At 39.5% G+C, this 17,687-nt stretch overlaps 1 protein-coding gene across 1 annotated transcript in view; it reads right to left on the bottom strand.

The window, feature by feature from the left end:
* The window catches only part of LOC132821169 (bromodomain and WD repeat-containing protein 3-like), a 231,047-nt gene that overhangs the window by 63,090 nt on the left and 150,270 nt on the right, over positions 1–17,687 (bottom strand). Inside the window, exons 26-28 of the mRNA XM_060833782.1 lie at positions 15,656–15,780; positions 8,562–8,644; positions 4,680–4,791 (exon numbers count right to left, since the gene is read on the bottom strand). Coding sequence (XP_060689765.1) covers positions 4,680–4,791; positions 8,562–8,644; positions 15,656–15,780 — 320 coding nt within the window. The remainder of the gene's footprint in view (positions 1–4,679; positions 4,792–8,561; positions 8,645–15,655; positions 15,781–17,687) is intronic.

Here is a 17,687-nt window from a genome sequence, read left to right as displayed (position 1 = left end):
ATACAGAGGCTTTGGAGAGGGTGCAAAGAAGGTTTACCAGGATGCTGCCTGGACTGGAGGGTTTGTCTTACAAAGTGAGGTTGACTAAGCTCAGACTTTTCTCTCTGGAGAGGAGGAGGAAGAGAGGTGACCTGATCGAGGTATACAAGGTAATGAGAGGCATAAATAGAGTCAAGAGCCAGAGACTTTACCTCAGGACAGAACGGACTGGCACAAGAGGTCATAGTGTTAAAATATTAGGAGGTAGGTATAGAGACAACGTTAGAGGTAGATTCTTTACACAGAGTTGCGAATACATGGAATGCATTGCCAGCAGTGGTGGTGAAAGCAGAATCATTAGGGATATTTAAACGACTGCTGGACATGCACATGGACAGCAGTGAATTGAGGGGTGCGTAGGTTAGATTATTTTATTTTAGATTAGGAATAATCCTTGGCACAACATCGTGGGCCTAAGGGCCTGTTATGTGCTGTACTTTTCTGTGTTCTAAAATCAGCGGAAACATCTGGAGAAAGACAACTGAAAAGCAATGTTTAACAAACATAGGAATCATAATGATCATCTCAGCAATCCATGAATAGGAACTACTGAAGTGCCTTTGCAGTTTTCCTCCATCAATAATCTATGTTTCCCTGTCTGTGTGTGCACAAGTGTGTTTAATGGGGTATTTGATTTGTAGCAAAGATGTTGGGAAGATAAAGGAAAGAAACTCGAAAGGGTTCAGTAAAGGTTTACAAGGATGTTGCCAGGGTTGGAGGGTTTGAGCTATAGGGAAAGGCTGAACAAAATGGAGTTAAGGTTTTTTCCCCTGGGTAGGGAAGTCCAAAACGAGTTGGTTCAGGTTTAAGGTGACAAGGAAAAGATTTAAAAGGGACCTAAGGAACAATGCTTCCGCACAAAGGGTAGTGCGTATATGGAATGAACTGTCAGAGAAGGTCATGGAGGCTGGTACACTTAGTTAAAGGGCATTTGGATGGATATATGAACAGGAAGGCTGTGGGCCAAATGCTAGCAAAAGGGAGGAGATCAATTTACCATACCTGGTTAGCATGGAAGAGCTGGACCAAGCCTGGTCACGCTCTGTCAAGTTGGGTTTGGAAACCAGGTAAATCAGAACGTTTTATGCACTTACTTTCAAATGTTTAACTTTTGTGACGACTCGAGGAATAGTGGACTGGACTTCCAGTGTGCTACCCAGAGTTAAGACAACAGCATAATCCCAGTTGGAGCAGAAATGAGGAGGAATTGCTTCACTGAGGGTAGTGAATCTGTGTTTTTTTTTAAACCACCAGTGGCTGTCGAGGCTTGGTTGTCAAGTATATTCAAGAACAATACAGACAGATTTTAATTATTAAGGGAATCAAGGATCACAAAGCAAAGCTAGAAAATTGAATTGAGAATTATCAGGTCAGACACAATCTCATTGAATGGCAAGCGAGCATGAAGGGCCTTCCACATCCATCAAAGTTTCACCTGCACATCCCCACCTTACCCAGTTCCAACCTGCCAGCACAGCACCATCCTCATGACCTGTCCTTCCTGCCAATCTTACTTCCCACCTATCTGCCTCACCCTCCTTTTCGGAAAACCTATCGCCTTCATCCCCACCTCCATCCACCTACTGTACTCCTAGCTACCCTCTCCCCAGCCCCACCCTCCTCCCATTTATCTCTCCACTCCGGAGGCTCCCTGCCTCATTCCTCATGAAGGGCTTTTGCCCGAAACATCAACTTTTCTGCTCCTTGGATGCTGCTTGACGTGCTGTCCTTTTCCAGCACCACTCTAAGCTGGACACTGATCTCCAGCATCTGCAGTCCTCACTTTTGCCTATGAAGGGCCAAATAGCTTAATTCTGATCTTTGGTCTTGTGATCTTATGGCAATCACTACCTGCACCCTCTGTCACAGGCTTTGCATTGGACACATGCCAGACATACCTCCAATTCATTTCAAATACAGTTATCCATATCAAGGCTGCATTTTGTAGTGCCATGGCACCTTTCAGTATAATGCTGCTGCTGGGCCATTTTGCACGTACCAATCTCACGCAATGGAGCAGAGTGTACCTTGGGTCCTGAGCTTACTTGTTTTAGGACTCACTGATTTCACATCTGCTAAGCTGCTTAGCCTTGCCTAGCCTTTCTGTGCTTGCCATATCACGCACACCTTACAGGGGCACTGTCTTGCCTTGCAACACAGACACAAAGCAAGTCAGCATGTCATATTTGTCAGTAGTGATTAATCAAGGGTGTGGACATGCTTATGTACAGTTCAGTATCAATATTACACATACAGGAAACATAATGTATTTCAACTAAATGGCGATGTCTCCAAATATAAAAGGAACAGTTCTGAGTCACTGTTGTCAAAGAATCCACACCAGTCTTAGAATCATAGACTCCCTACAGTGTGGAAGCAGGCCATTTTGCCCATCAAGTCCAGGAGGGTGGAATTGAACCCAGGTTCCCAGTGCTGTGAGCTGAGCCATTGTTCCACTCCCCAACAGTCAAGGACAGCGTCTGATCTCAATCCACAGGCATGGACACAGACTCAGTCGACCTTTTGGGGCAGTCAGGGTTAGGGGTTACTTATCAGTACAGTCTTGGCAGTGAACCACAGTCAGTCCTCCAGGTCCACTGCAATCAGTCTGGCAATTACTGGTTAGTCAGTCAGGGAGTTGTACAGAGATCAAAATTTACAGAATTTCACAGACATTAAACTATTGTGAATTGGGAGAAGGATAATGATGGACTTCAAGACAGCATTTAGATTGGTGGAATGGGCAAACATCTGATAGATGAAATTCCATGTTGAAAAATGGGAAGTAACGTATTTTGATAATATAATGGAAGGAAATACAATCTAAAGTCATAATCTAAGTCGGGGCAGGGGGAGGAGTGGGAGGAGGTGGAGGAGCAGAGAGATAGGGATTATATTTACACAAATTACTAAAGGCAGCAGTTGAGAAAGCAGTTAAATCAGTATGTTAGAATTCTGGACTTTAAATAAAAGCAGAGTACACATACAAGGAAACTAAAATGGACCTTTTAATAATAACAATTCAGCTTCAAGTTAAATGTTACAACTAATTCTGGAATCCATACTTGGAAAGATATGAAGGTTCATAGAAAAGGCACAGAAAAGATTTAATAAATTTGTTTGAGGAACAAGAAACTTCAAAAACAACACAAGACTGTAGAGGTTGTGAGTCAGAGAATAGAACATACTTTGGATCGGAGATTGGATTGGTATTTAAACCAACCTGGTCATTAGACAGAGTAAATAGTATTATGATGGGATTACTGGATAAGTCAGATCCTAGAATGAAATCTGGCTTCATATGGTTAATAGATTTGTTTTGCTGGTTTTAGTAAGTTATTGTAGTGGGTAATCACAGACATTTTCACATGAGGCTACAGAATTTCTACAACAGCAAAACAGAACTTTATCGTAAAAAAAATGAAAAGCATACAGAATTGTATAAATTATTGAAGATGGTTAGCAAGGGAAGACCATAAGGCCATATGACATAGGAGAAGAAATTAGGCCATGCAATCCGAGTCTGCTCCACCATTCAATCATTGTTGAAGCATTTCTCAATCCAGTTCTCCTACTTTCTTCCTGTAGCCCTTGATACTCAAGAACCTATCAATCAGTCTTAAACATACTCAATGACCTGGGCTCCACAGCCTTCTGTCACAACAAATTCCATAGATTCACCATTCTCTGGCTGAAGCAGTTTCTCCTTATCTCCATTCCAAAATGTCTTCTCTGTACTTTAAGGCTATGCCCTCAGGTCAGAGTCTCTCCTATCAATAGAAACATCTGCCCAAAATCGACTCTGTCCATGCCATTCACAACTCTATGTTTCAATTAGAATCTCCTCATCCTTCTAAATTCCATCGAATATAAACCCAGAGTCCTCGAGCATTCCTCATATGTTAAGCTTTTCATTCCTGGGACCATTCTCATAAACTTCCTCTGAACATGCTCTAGGGCCAGTTCATCCTTCCTGAGATATGGGGCCCAAACCTTCTCACAATACTCCAAATGTGGTCTGACCACAGCCTTATTAGAGTGTCAGAAGTACATCCCTGCTTTTATATTCAAGTCCTCACAAAATGAATGCTAACATTACATTTATTTTGAAAGACACAGCAAAACAATGTTTCATTCTCTGTCTCAATAATATCTATGAAAGACTGAAAACCAGAGAATCTTTCAATAACTTTAAGTTTTAGAGTGCTACTTAACAGTTTCTTGGCCTTTGACTATGAAAACAAATCAACAACTTTTCCAAATCTGCCAATATGAATATTTCCTCAAATCTGACTGCAGTTATATTTCTAACAATCTGCACATTTTAAATCAAATGCTCTTCATTTAGAAGTTTCACAAAGTCTACTTTTGCTGAGGTAACAGCCCTGAATTGTTTTTTGGGAACAGAAATTCAACTTGCTTTTGAATTCAACATGATGCCTTCTGAGCTGAATTCATAAATGTACTTCAAAATTGCTGATGACACAAAGATTGGAGGTGCCGTTGATAGTATAGAGGGCTATTGCAGGCATTACTCCTTATTTTATCACAAATGTTGAGTTGTAATTAAGTGTTTATGAAAAATTATTGCTGTAAATCCAATACACAACTTAGTGTTCAGATATAACTGTCAAACTTACCGAACAGTGTAGCACTGGAAATGACTATCTGGATATGCTGGCTGGAATGGCTCTTGACTTAATACTGACCCAAACCACCAAACATCATCTATTATTGATCGGAATTTGTCACCTGCAGCAACAGAATAAATATGAGTGATAATTAACTAATTGAATGGTGTGACAGCTACCTAACTTCAGGATAGCTTTCAATACTCAATGACTGGAGTGGCAGATGGTATTTAATTTAAGAAATGTGAGGTGCTGCATTTTGGAAAGGCAAATCAGCACAGGGCTTACACACTTCATGGTAAAGTCCTGGCAGTTTTGTTTTATTTTAATTATTCATTTTGTGGAATGAGAGCATCACTGGCTAGCTAGATTTATTGCCCATCAGAAGGTGATCATGAGCTTTAACTGCTACACTCCAGCTGCTGTGGGTTGACCCACAATGCAACTAAGGAGGGAATTCCAGGATTTTGACCCAGTGACAGTGATGGAATGCTGATATGTTTCCAAGTCAGGATGGTGAGTGGCTTGGAAGGGAACTTGAAGGTGGTGGTGCTCCCATATATCTGCTGCCCTTGTCCTTCTAGATGGAAGTGGTTGTGGGTTTGGAAGGTGCTGCGAGGATCTTTGGTGAATTTCTGTTGTGCATCTTGTAGATAGGAAACATTGATGTGACTGAGCATCGGTGGTGGAGCAAGTGGATGTTTGTGGATGTAGTGCCAATCAAGTGGGCTGCTTTGTCCTAGATTGTGACAAACTTCAAGTGTTGTTGGGGCTGCACTCATCCAGACAACTGGGGAGTATTCCATCACACTCCTGGCATGTGCCTTGTAGATGGTAGACAGGCTTTGAGCAGTCAAGAAATATTCCAAGCTTCAGAACTACTCCTATCATCATTGTTTTATGCGGTGAGTCCAGGTGAGTTTCTGGTCAATGATAACCCCCAGGATGTTGTTACAGGGGTTTCAGTGATGGTAACACTGTAGAATGCCAAGGGACGGTGGTTAGATTGTCTCTTGCAGTCAAATGCAGCCTTGATTTCAAGAGTTATCACATTCACCTCACCTGTGGGATTCAGCTCTTTTGTCCATGTTTGGACCAAGGGTGTAATGAGGTTAGGAGCGGAGTAGCCTTGGAGGAATGCAAACTGGGAATCACTCAGGTTATTACAGAGCAGGTCCTGCTTGACACCACTGCGAACGACACCTTCCATCACTTTACTGACGAGAGGAGACTGATAGGAATTTGTCCTGCTTTTTATGTACTGGACAAATTTGGGCAATCTTCCACATTGTCATTTCGATACCAGTATTGTAACTGCACCAGAACAGTTTGGCTAGGGGTGCAGCAAGTGCTAGAGCACAAATCTTCAGTACATTGCCAGAATGTTGTCAGACCCCGTAGCCTTTGCAGTATCCAGTGTCTCCAACCGCTTCTTGATATTACATGGAGTGAATCAAATTGGCAGAAGACTGCTATTGGCAATGTTGGCAACCACTGGAGGAGATTGAGGTGGATCATTCACTCGTCACCTCTCGCTGAAAATTGCTCGAAGGCTTCCGACATATCTTTTGCACTGATATGCTGGGCTCTTCAATCATTGATGTCGGGAATATTTGTGGAGTCTCATCCTCCAGTGAGTTGTTTAATCAGCTACCACTATTCACAACTGGATGTAGCAGGACTGCAGAGCTTATATCTGATTCATTGGTTGTGGGATTGCTTAGCTTTGTCTATCACTTGCTGTTTGACATGCAAATAGTCCTGTTTGTTGGCTTCACCAGGTTGACATCTCATCCTTCAGTCATGCCTGGTGTTGCTCCTGGCATGCCGTCCTGCATTCTCCATTGAAACTTGGTTGATCCCCTGGATGACCGCAATGGTTGAGTGTGGAATATGCCACGAGGTTACAAATTGTGTTGGAGTACAATTCTGCTGCCCACAGGACCTCATTGTTGGCCAGTCTTGAATTGCTAGATCTGATCGAAGTCTGTCCCATTTAGCAATGGTAGAACCACACAACATGATGGAGGTTATTCTCAATGTGAAGGTGAGATTTTATCTCCACAAGGACTGTGCATTGGTCACTCTTACTGATACTGTCCTGGACAGATGCATCTGCAGCTGACAGATTAGTAAGGATGAGGTCAAATATGTTTTTCCCTCACCATCTGCCGCGTCTAGCAGCTATATCCCTTTGAACCTGACCAACTTGATGTGTAGCTCTGCTGCCAAGCCACTCTTGGTGGTCGACATTGAAATCCCTCATCCAGAGTACATTTTGTGCTCTTGCTATCCCCAGTGCTTCTTTGAGGTGTTGTTCAGCATGGAAGAATACAGATTCATGAACTGAGGGAGGATGGTGGGTGGTAATCAACAGTAGGTTTGCTTGCCTGCGTTTAACCTGAAGGAACAAGACTTTGTGGGGTTCGGAGTCAATGTTGAGGACTCCCACAGAATTTGAGTGTTGTTGAACAATGAGATCTTGGAGTGCAGGCTCATAGTTCCTTTAAAGTGGAGTCACAGGTAGATAGGATGGTGAAGAAAGCTTTTGGTATGCTTGCCTTTATTGGTCAGTGCATTGAGTATAAAAGTTGGGAGGTCATGTTGCACTTGTACAGGACATCGGTTAATCCACTATTGGAATGGTGTGCAATTCTGAACGGGTTCAGAAAAAAAAAACTACTGAAAGGGTTCAGAAAAAAATTACAAGGATGTTTTCAGGGTTTGAAGGTTTGAGCTATAGGGAGATGCTGTACAGACTGGGGATATTTTCTCTGGAAGTGTCGCAGGTTGAGGGGTAAGCTAATAGATGTTTATAAAATCGGTAAGGAGCACGGATACGGTAAATAGACAAGGTTCTTCCCATGGGTTGGGGGAGTCCAAAACTCAAGGGCATAGATTTAAGGTGAGAGGGGCAAGTTTTAAAAGGGACCTAAGGGCCACCTGTTTTACACAGAGGGTGGTGCGTGTATGGAATAAGCTGCCAGAGGAAGTGGAGGAGACTGGTACAATTACAACATTTAAAAGACATCTGGATGGGTATATGAATAGGAAGGGCTTAGAGGGACGTGGGCCAAATGCTGGCAAATGGGACGAGATTTATTTAGGATACCTGCTTGGCATAGACGAGTCTGATCAAAGGGTCTGGTTCTGTGCTGTATACTTCTATGACTCCATGATTAATAATAAAATGCAACAACACATTCAGTCCTCAATTGAGAAAGAGATGACTTGTACTAATTTTATTTTCTTGTAAGCAACAGACTCCCACAGCCAAGAGAAAAAAATTGAAGAGAATTCACAGATCACGTACAGTGGTTTGGCTGCAAAGTGAGCTGGTTAGAAGGGGAATATCAAAGAGGACATAATTTTTCCCCAAAAGTACTTTTAGAATAATCTTCAAGATATTGATATTGAATCCAAGCAGAGCTGCTGAAAAGCCATTTCTAAAAAACTGTACTCTGTACAACATTTCACCATATTATTACCACTATAATTTCCATCCTCTGGAAGCAATCACAACTACAGAACCATAAACTGTCCAGCTAAGATCAAAAAGACAGAGCATTGTTCAATACCATTGACCAATGATAAAATACACTGTGGGTCGACTAAATTAATAGAATGTGCCCATAACTCTGACATTCTGAAGAAGAATGAAGCTGGAGGAAGTAATTTGAACAACTTCATATAAGCAGATTGCATCACTTGTTAAAGTTAAGGAGCTACTCTCAAGCCCATCTTCCAGAAGAATGTCAAATAATTGCAGTGAGTGACCCTCAGTATAATGATAAAATTGAGATTATAACAACGTTTGAGACAAATGTTTAGCCTCCGTTTCTTTTAAAAATCAAAAATTTAAACTTTGAAACATAATGAATTAAAACTTACCAGCTTTCCAATTCCTCTCCCTTGCTTCATCATAAAACTGACGTAATACAAGAAAATCAATTACATCAGGCATGTCATGATATCTGAAACATAGAACAGTACATAACTTATCAGAATGATGTGCAAAAATACATTCGATACAGGTCGTACTTAACCAAAATTGGGGCTGACTGGAGCAGAGTGAAAGACATCTTGTCTTGCATCTGACAGGATCTGAAACACATTAAATAATCAAATATAGGAATTAGAAACAGGAGTAGGCCACTCACGTTTTCAAGCTGCTCCAACAGTCAATAAGATCATGGCTGACCTAATCACTTCATAAAGCCCACCCCCCCCGTCACAATAACCTTTCATCCCCTAAATTATCAAGACCTCAACTCCCCCCACTTTAAAAATATTCAAACTCCCTGCTTTTGACGTAAAGCTCACTACCTTTTGGGGAAACAAGTCCCATAGTCTTTCAATCTTTGTGAGAAAAAAATTCTCATCCGTTTTAAATGGGCAACCACTAATTATAGACTATCAAACAAGTGGAAGCATTCTTTTCACATCCACCCTTCAGGATCTTGTTTTTCAATCAAGTTGCCCTTTTACCCTTATGACCTTTCACAAGTCTGGTCTATCCCATGTTTTCTCACAAGATAACCTGTAAATTTCAAGTTGCCATCAGGCAAACCTTCAGACGTGGCCTTTCCATTCTCAGCGCAACTGAAGCATAACGAGCACAAATTTGTATTCATTTCCTATTACAATAAACAATAGGATTCCATTAACTTTCCTAATTATTTGTTGTACCGGCAAAATGAAGCCCCAGCCCCATTGTAAGGCACACCATTCATTATATCTGGTCAACCAGAAAATGCTCTACTTATGTCTATTTTCTGTTTTTTGTATCTGGCTAACCTTCTATCCACATCTTTTATTCTAAGCAAAAATCTATGATGTGACACCTTACCAAATGCCTTCTGAAATGCAAGTACAGTACATCCATCAGCTTCCCTTTATCCACAGCACATATTTCCTCAACGGTGTCAATAAATTAATAAACATAATGTGTCTTATTCAAAACAATGCTGAGCTCACTTGATTTGCTTGAACTTTTATAACTGATCTTCAATAATAGTTTTATCAACTCTTCAACAGATGTTAAATCAAATACAAGCATAGTTCAATTAAAAGTGACAAATTGTCATAAGTTAGAGATATTAACTTCAGCCAAAGCACTCAGAGAAAGGATTACTCAAACAAGTAGATTTTAACATGTAGACAACATGTTGGTAAAATATTACACTTAACCAGGGGTGGGGAACCTACAGCCTTAAGGCTGCATGCGGCTTTTTGGATTTTGAATGAATCCAAATTTTGCAGAACAAATCTTTTAGTTTTTATTAATATGTCTTTTTTGTCCTTGATTATTTTTATTTTAATCTTAAAATGAATGGTATTTAAAATACCAGAGAGTAAAAGAAAATTAAATGAAATAATCCTCACAGACTGACCGCCACAATTAAAAAATTGGGAAGTCATAAGGGCTAAAACTGCAGACCTTCATGCTGCAACCAAATATTCAAATGCTTACCTACAAAAAGCAGTCACAACAAAGTCATTAAAAGGTTAGTTACCTTTAGAATTAACATTTTTTCTTTTTTTTAAGTTAGTACATAGTAGCTAGATTTTTACAAAATAATGTGAATTTTGAAGAATATATAATTGAAGTTTCTTGGATGTGGCCCATTTAGATTACAACTAACATAATACGGCCTTTCAACATGAAAAGGTTCCCCACCTCTGCACTAAACCAATGATCTAGATTTTGTTGCAGGATTGAAGAGACTAGCAATATTCACTGTTCCTACCGAATAAATCATATACTGACTTTGAAAACAGTTGTATGTTCACTTAAACACCAAAATCAAGTCGTTATTGGGTGATTTCCCCTACTTCTCCACAAGTTTAGTATGCTGGTATGTCACTAAAGCATGGGCACATATGAAGGGAATCAAGTTGCAGTGTTGAGTCACCAGCAAGTCAAGAAATACTCAAGTAAAAATTCAAGTTAAACTCTGGCCATTTAAATTTAAGTGAATTCTTAGCACACATATGAACAGGAAAATGGCACTCAGTCCTCTAGCTTGCTCTGCTACTCAATACAATCATGGCTCCACACTATATTCCTGCCATTCCTACTATTCCAGGACTGCCTTATTAATCAAGAAGCTACCAATCTTGGCCTTAAAAAGATTAATCGACTATGCCCCTGTCACCCTCTGGCAAGAGTTCCAAAGATTTGCAACACTTTGAGAAAATAAATTCTCATCTTCATATTAAATCGGATACTTTTTAATTTTATATTGTGCCCCTCTTCCTCGTATCTCCCACAAGGGGAATATCCATTTAGCATTCAAACTGTTTCCCAAGGATCTTGTGTGTTTCATTAAGGTCACCTCATTCTTCTCAAATCTCTATGGATACAGGATCAATCTGTCCAGCCTTTCCTCATTCAAGGCTGAAATCTAGTAAATGAACCTCCTTAGTTAGGTTGAGTAAGTTGACCAGAATCTGGAGAATAAGGTGGAAAAATATGAGGTTGTTAACTTTGGCACAAAGAATGAAAAAGCAGAGTATTATTTAAATGAAAAAACAGCTGCTGAAATCTGAGGTGGAGAGAGATCTAGGTATCCTGGTGTACAAGTCTCAAAAGTCATGCTTCAATTACATAGGGCATTGGTGAGTCCACATCTCAGGAACAATACTGGCATCTATGCAACAATAAGGAAAATTGCCTGGGTAGCCCCCTGGTAACAAAAACAGGATGAATCCAATCTGGCTAATTACCATCCTGTCAGTCTATTCATGATTATCAGTAAAGTGATGGAAGATTGCATCAACAGTGCTACCAAGCAGCATCTGCTCAGCAATAACCAGCTCAGTGATGCCAGTTTAGGTTCTACCAGGGCCACTCAACTCCTGACCTCATTAGAATCTTAGTTCAAACATGGACAAAAGTGCTGAATTCCAGAGATGAGGGAAGAGTGACAAACTTTGACATCAAAGCTGCATTTGACAAAACACAGCATCAAGGAGCTCTAGCAAAATTGGAATCAATGGGTATTTGGGGGCAAACTCTCCTCTGCTTGGAGTCATTCTTAGCACAAATTAAGATGGCTGTGGCTGTTGGAGATCAGTCACCTCAGTTCCAGGACATCTCTGCAGGAATTCTTCCTGATGAAGGGCTTATGCTCGAAACGTCAAATTCTCTATTCCTGAGATGCTGCCTGGCGTGCTGTGCTTTGACCAGCAACACATTTGCAGCTGTGATCTCCAGCATCTGCAGCCCTCATTTTTTACTCGAGGAATTCTTCACAGTAGAGTCCGAGGCCCAACCATTTTCAGTTGCTTCAACAATAACCTTGCTGCCATCACAAGATCAGAAGTGGGGATGCTCGCTGACAATTGCACAATGTTCACCATCACAACTCATCAGATACTGAAGCAGTCCATATTCAAATACAAGTCTTTGGGCTGACAAGTATAAAGGTAACATATGCCCCACAGAAATGCCAGGCAAAGATCATCTCCAATAAGAGATAATCTAACCACTACCCATTGACATTTAATGGCATTACTATCATTGAATCCCCCAACAATATCCCAAAGATCGTCACTGATCAGAAACTCAACTGGAATCACCATACCAAGAGCAGGCAAGAGGTTAGGAGTACTGCAGCGAATAATACGTCCTCACTCCCGAAGCCTGCTCACCACCTATAACGTACTGTCAGGAATGTGATAAAATACTCCCCACTTGTCTGGTTGAGAGCAGTTCCAACAACATTCATTAAATTTGACACCATCCAGGATAAAATACCCTCAACTGTAATCGTATCCACAAACACCAACCCCTTTAACCATAGACATTCAGTATCAGCAGTGTTCTATCTATAAGAATCACTGCAGAAGTTCACCAAAGATACTTTGACAGCACCTTCCAAACCTACAACCACTTCAATCTAGAAGGACCAGAACAGCAGATGCATTAGAACACCATCGACAAGTTTCCCCTCCAAGCCACTCACCATCCTGACTTGAAAATATACCAGTGTCCCTTCGTTGTAGCTGGATAAAAAGCCTGGAATTCACTCCTTAATTGCATTGTGGGTCAATCAATAGCACGTGGATATGAGCATTTTAAATTGTAGCTTACCACAATCTTCTCAAGGGCAACTATGGATAGGCAATAAATATCTGACCAGTCAGCAATGCCCACATTCCCCAAGAAAACAAAAACATTTTGGTTACCGCATTCAGTTTTGGTCGCCTTATTTAAGGAAGGATGGGAGCTTTCCAGAAACATTAGGATTTTGGAAGATTAAAAGGAGTGCATTTACTGACTCAGTAGCCTATTCTTTTAACACAGGAGTTTGGAGTACAAAAGGACTAGCAGACTGGTCAGCTTTCAGTTCTATTAAATTTCTCAGTGGCCTACCAATCACAAGGGAAATTGTTTTAAGATTTTTTGCATCATTTTAGATTCTGATTCACAATTATTTCTAGGATGCTATTGTATTCGCTGCAGTGAAGACACCATATTCCATTAATTCTCCAGACTAGCTCTCTAGAGTATCAATATTCACCCTACTCATTCCTTTCCTTTCTGAAAATTTGGAGAAACTTTCATTGCTTCGATATTTTTAGCTACCTTCTTGAATTCTGATTTATCCCTCCTCATTAATATTTTGGACATTTTTGCCGTTCTATTATAGCCAATCGTTTGACATACCGCTCATCTTTGCTGAATGTTTGCTACTTATTTTCAGTTTGATGCTATTTTAAACTTTCTTAATTAGCCACAGATCGTGCATCCTTCCCTTAGGATCACTCTCTTACACTGGAATGCATGTTTCCTGAGTGTTCAGCAATCTCCTTAAAAGTCTTTCACTATACCTCTACCTGAACTATCCCATCACTTTGGCCAGTCTGTCTTCATGCAGTTCTAATAATATGAATTTAAAGCACTCTTCTCTCCCTGAAACGGAGTGCAAAATTCAATTGTTTATGATCACTACTACCAAATTATGTTTTGTGTCAATGCACATTACCAAATTTACTAAGCTTGTCATCTGCTTGCCTTTAGAATACATTGCTCCTGAAAACAAACTATAAACTTGTTATTCAGGCTACCTTTGCCATTCTGATTCATCCAAACAATAGGTAGTTTAAAATCACTTGTGATTGTTGCCATGTCTTCAAGTCCTCTTTTATTCTTCCCATACATCTTTTCCTGTATTGTGATTGCTGTCAGGATACTACAAATCACTTCCATAATTGACAACCTAGTTTTACTATTTCTGACCTCTACCCAATTGACTCCACAACCTGATCTCCATAATTGAGGCAATCATCTGGACATCCTCCTTAACTAGAACTATCTTCCCACCTTTTCCTAGCATGTATCTTTGAACATTCAAGTCGTAGTCTTGGCCAACCTCTCTCATGATCACATTATGCATTCATTCATGAAATGTGTGCAGTTTTTATTGTGTGCAGTTTTGGTCGCCATACTATATTGTGTGCAGTTTTAGTCGCCATAGGATGTGGAGGCACTAGAACGGGTGCAGAGGAGGTTTACCAGGATGTTGCCTGGTATGGTAGGAAGATCGTATGAGGAAAGGCTGAGGCACTTGGGGCTGTTTTCATTGGAGAAAAGAAGGTTTAGGGGTGACTTGATAGAGGTGTACAAGATGATTAGGGGTTTAGATAGGGTTGACCATGACAACCTTTTTCCACGTATGGAGTCAGATATTACAAGGGGGCATAGCTTTAAATTAAGGGGTGGTAGGTATAGGACTGATGTTAGGGGTAGATTCTTTACTCAGCGAGTCGTGAGTTCATGGAATGCCCTGCCAGTAACAGTGGTGGACTCTCCCTCTTTATGGGCATTTAAAAGGCATATGGAGGATAGTGGGCTACTGTAGGTTAGGTGGACTTGGATCGGCGCAACATCGAGGGCCGAAGGGCCTGTACTGCGCTGTATTTTTCTATGCTCTATGATTAATTTTAATACACAGAAAAACCTATCTGGCTCTGAAAAGTTACTTCTAAAATATGAATTCTCATAACTTGGTACTTTTTCTGTCAACTTTCTTGTACTATTTTCCTTTTCCCTTTTTTGTGTTTGCTTTCTTATATAATTAAGCATTGAATAAAGTGGTCTAACATATACTTTGTGGTATAGAATCAGCAAGGCCTCCTGTAGTTCCTATTTTCTTTTGAGTGCCTTAGGGTTCCAAAATAGAGTTAACAGGAATAAGTGCATGCTTTTGATCCAAAGAGATCCAGACACATCTTGTCAAACAAATTGGCTTCTGTCTAAAGCACAGACATATTGAATGCAGATCTGAATCCAACACTACCATTTTAGAACTCAGTGCTCCAGATGAGAACTTCTCTTAACTGAAAATACTTTAAGCAATATGAATTTCCCATTCCACAAAGATAACTGTTGCCATTTAAAGGAATTATCACTACTCAAAGTTTAGTTGCTGTTTGATTAATTCTGGCTGATAATGCTTTACATATTTTTGATGCTTTCTGTAGCTGTTACAAGTTTCAAAATTCTCAAGGAGACAGTGGACAATGGCAGGTACATTGAGCAAGATCAGACATCGCCTATGACTTTATGACATAACAAAATTGAGAACTAAATGACCTACTCTTATTCTTGAGTTTTGATAATTCATATATGTAGATTTAAATGTACAACAGTAATTGCTGTTTTCTCAGGTTTTCCTTTTGAAGCAGCATCGGAAGACATTGAACTGGCACAACTTCTTCAACGTATGCATGGTGCATATTACAGGAAACCAATAGTCAAAACAAAACTGGAAGGAAAATTCTACATCTTTGAGGTTTAATGCTCTTAAGTAAATTTCTAGACATATTCTTTAATAAAACCAGGGAAAAGTTACAGCCTAAGAGGAGGCCATTCAGCCCATATGTCTATACTAAGCAACAGCTGTTTTAAAATCAAGTTAATACATTTATTTAACTAAAATATTTTTAACCAAAAATATTAAGCACACTTAACGTACTTCAGAGAAAATGACTTATCCACAATTTTGCCTGTGTCCTGATCTATGAAGGCAAGTTTGAGACAACACAGTGTAGGAGGGCCAACTTCATATTTTAGTCCAACAATTTTTAAAAATTCTTGATCCTGTTGGAAACAAAATTAAACTAAAGTTAAAAAAAAAATTATGAGTTCTAGGAAGTTCAGAATAATGCCTGACCGTAGAAAAGTCACTGAAACATTTAAAATTAGTCAATACTCACTATCCAAATGTTACTTTACCTGGTTAGTAATCTGCTAACTTTATACAAACACATCTTCCATTAGTAAACTGAAACAAACGTTCAGATTTAGCAATTTATTCACTGAACAAATATAGTGAAGTATCAGAGCAAGTGGAATGTAAATGATAATTTATTTTAATGTTCTGATGGATAAACATAGCATTGAATCAGACTTTTTTTAAAAATTCTTTGCATAGCTTGCAACTTCAACATTTGAAAGTGGAAGAGGAAGACAGGAAAAAAATAAATTGTTCCTACTGGTGACCATTACCCAGCACACTGCCACTAAAGCAGTATAATGCACAAGTCAGCTCCCAGAATAAAAATCTGGCTTGATATATCATGCTTTTTTTAAAAAAAACCAGTGGCCATTCACTGATACACTGACACATAATATTGAAGATTTTCTTTAACAATACAGAGGTTTACCACACCAAAGGAAAAGAAAATAAACCAAATCAAGCTACTTAGACACAGTTTTAAAGATCTTAAAATGAGGTGTTAACAATCCCACAATACCATCTCTTCGAAATGATTCAAATTCTTCTATATCAAATCTTTCGGTTCAACCTAACTGCTTCTTTCCTGTTCTCTACAGTGAATTATGAAGTCTTCTTACAAGAATATGCACAAAAGTTTAAGCTTCCTCAGTATTTTTTCCAATAATTTGCTAATTTGAAACCAAACACAAAATTTCCAAGCTAAACCTTTAGATCAAGGCAACTTTGTTTTTCTCTGCACTATCCTACACTCTTTTCTTATAAAAGAATATGTTGGGTTCTGATCCCATTACATTTCCTCCAAGCTTTCCATTTCTGGGTTTTCTAAACCAAAATCATTAATTCTTCAAAGGAGAAAGCGAGGACTGCAGATGCTGGAGATCAGAGTCGAATGTGGTACTGGAAAAGCACAGCAGGTCAGGCAGCATCTGAGGAGCAGGAGAATCCATGTTCCAGACATAAGCCCTTATAAACCAAGAAATGGAGATGCTGGTGTTTGATTGGTGTGGACAAAGTTAAAAATCACACAACACTAGCGTATAGTCCTACAGATTTATTTGGAAGCATTGGCACTAGCTAAAAGATGAAAGACTTAACAGCAATCTAGGTTTGTTCAATATATTGTTTCTGTTGCATGACACTTACCTTTTGCTATGAATTCTGTGTCTTATGATCCTGTTCCACAGCTACCTGATTAAGGAGCAGCGGTCTGAAAGCTAGTGCTTCCAAATAAACCTATAGGACTAGAACCTAGCATTGTGATTTTTAACTTCTAAACTAAAAGGAAGCTAACGTCTTCAATACTCCTGCTGGAAACTTCACAATACGAATAAATCTTCCCTTAACATTCTACAGCATTTGAAGACATTTGCTCTATGATGCAATCTGGATTAGGCCACAGTTCCTGACATTTGCTTTAAGCCCTTCACAAAAGTAACCAATATCCATAATCCACCAGTTTGAAATCTAAACTCGAAAAAATTAGCACACATATCTCACACCTTTCAACATAGTTAAAAGCAACATTAGGGAGTGAAATGGAAGCTTCCTGGTACAGACTGACGCTCAGACAAGAAAAGTAACATAGGCAGAATAACTACCACCATCCATGGTAGTGTGCCTAGTTGGTATCTTCAGTTATGAAAAGTAAACCAAAACCCTTTAAATTTAAAGAAAAAAATACATACAATTGTAGTCCTTGAAATGTCACTCTGATGTAGCAATAATGAAATATCAGCATTAACTGATAGGTTTTAAAACAAAACAGATT

Source organism: Hemiscyllium ocellatum, chromosome 12, assembly GCF_020745735.1.
Source record: "Hemiscyllium ocellatum isolate sHemOce1 chromosome 12, sHemOce1.pat.X.cur, whole genome shotgun sequence".
NCBI lineage: Eukaryota > Metazoa > Chordata > Chondrichthyes > Orectolobiformes > Hemiscylliidae > Hemiscyllium > Hemiscyllium ocellatum.
The sequence above is the reverse complement of the archived record's forward strand: the minus strand, read 5'-3'. Positions and strand labels throughout refer to the sequence as shown.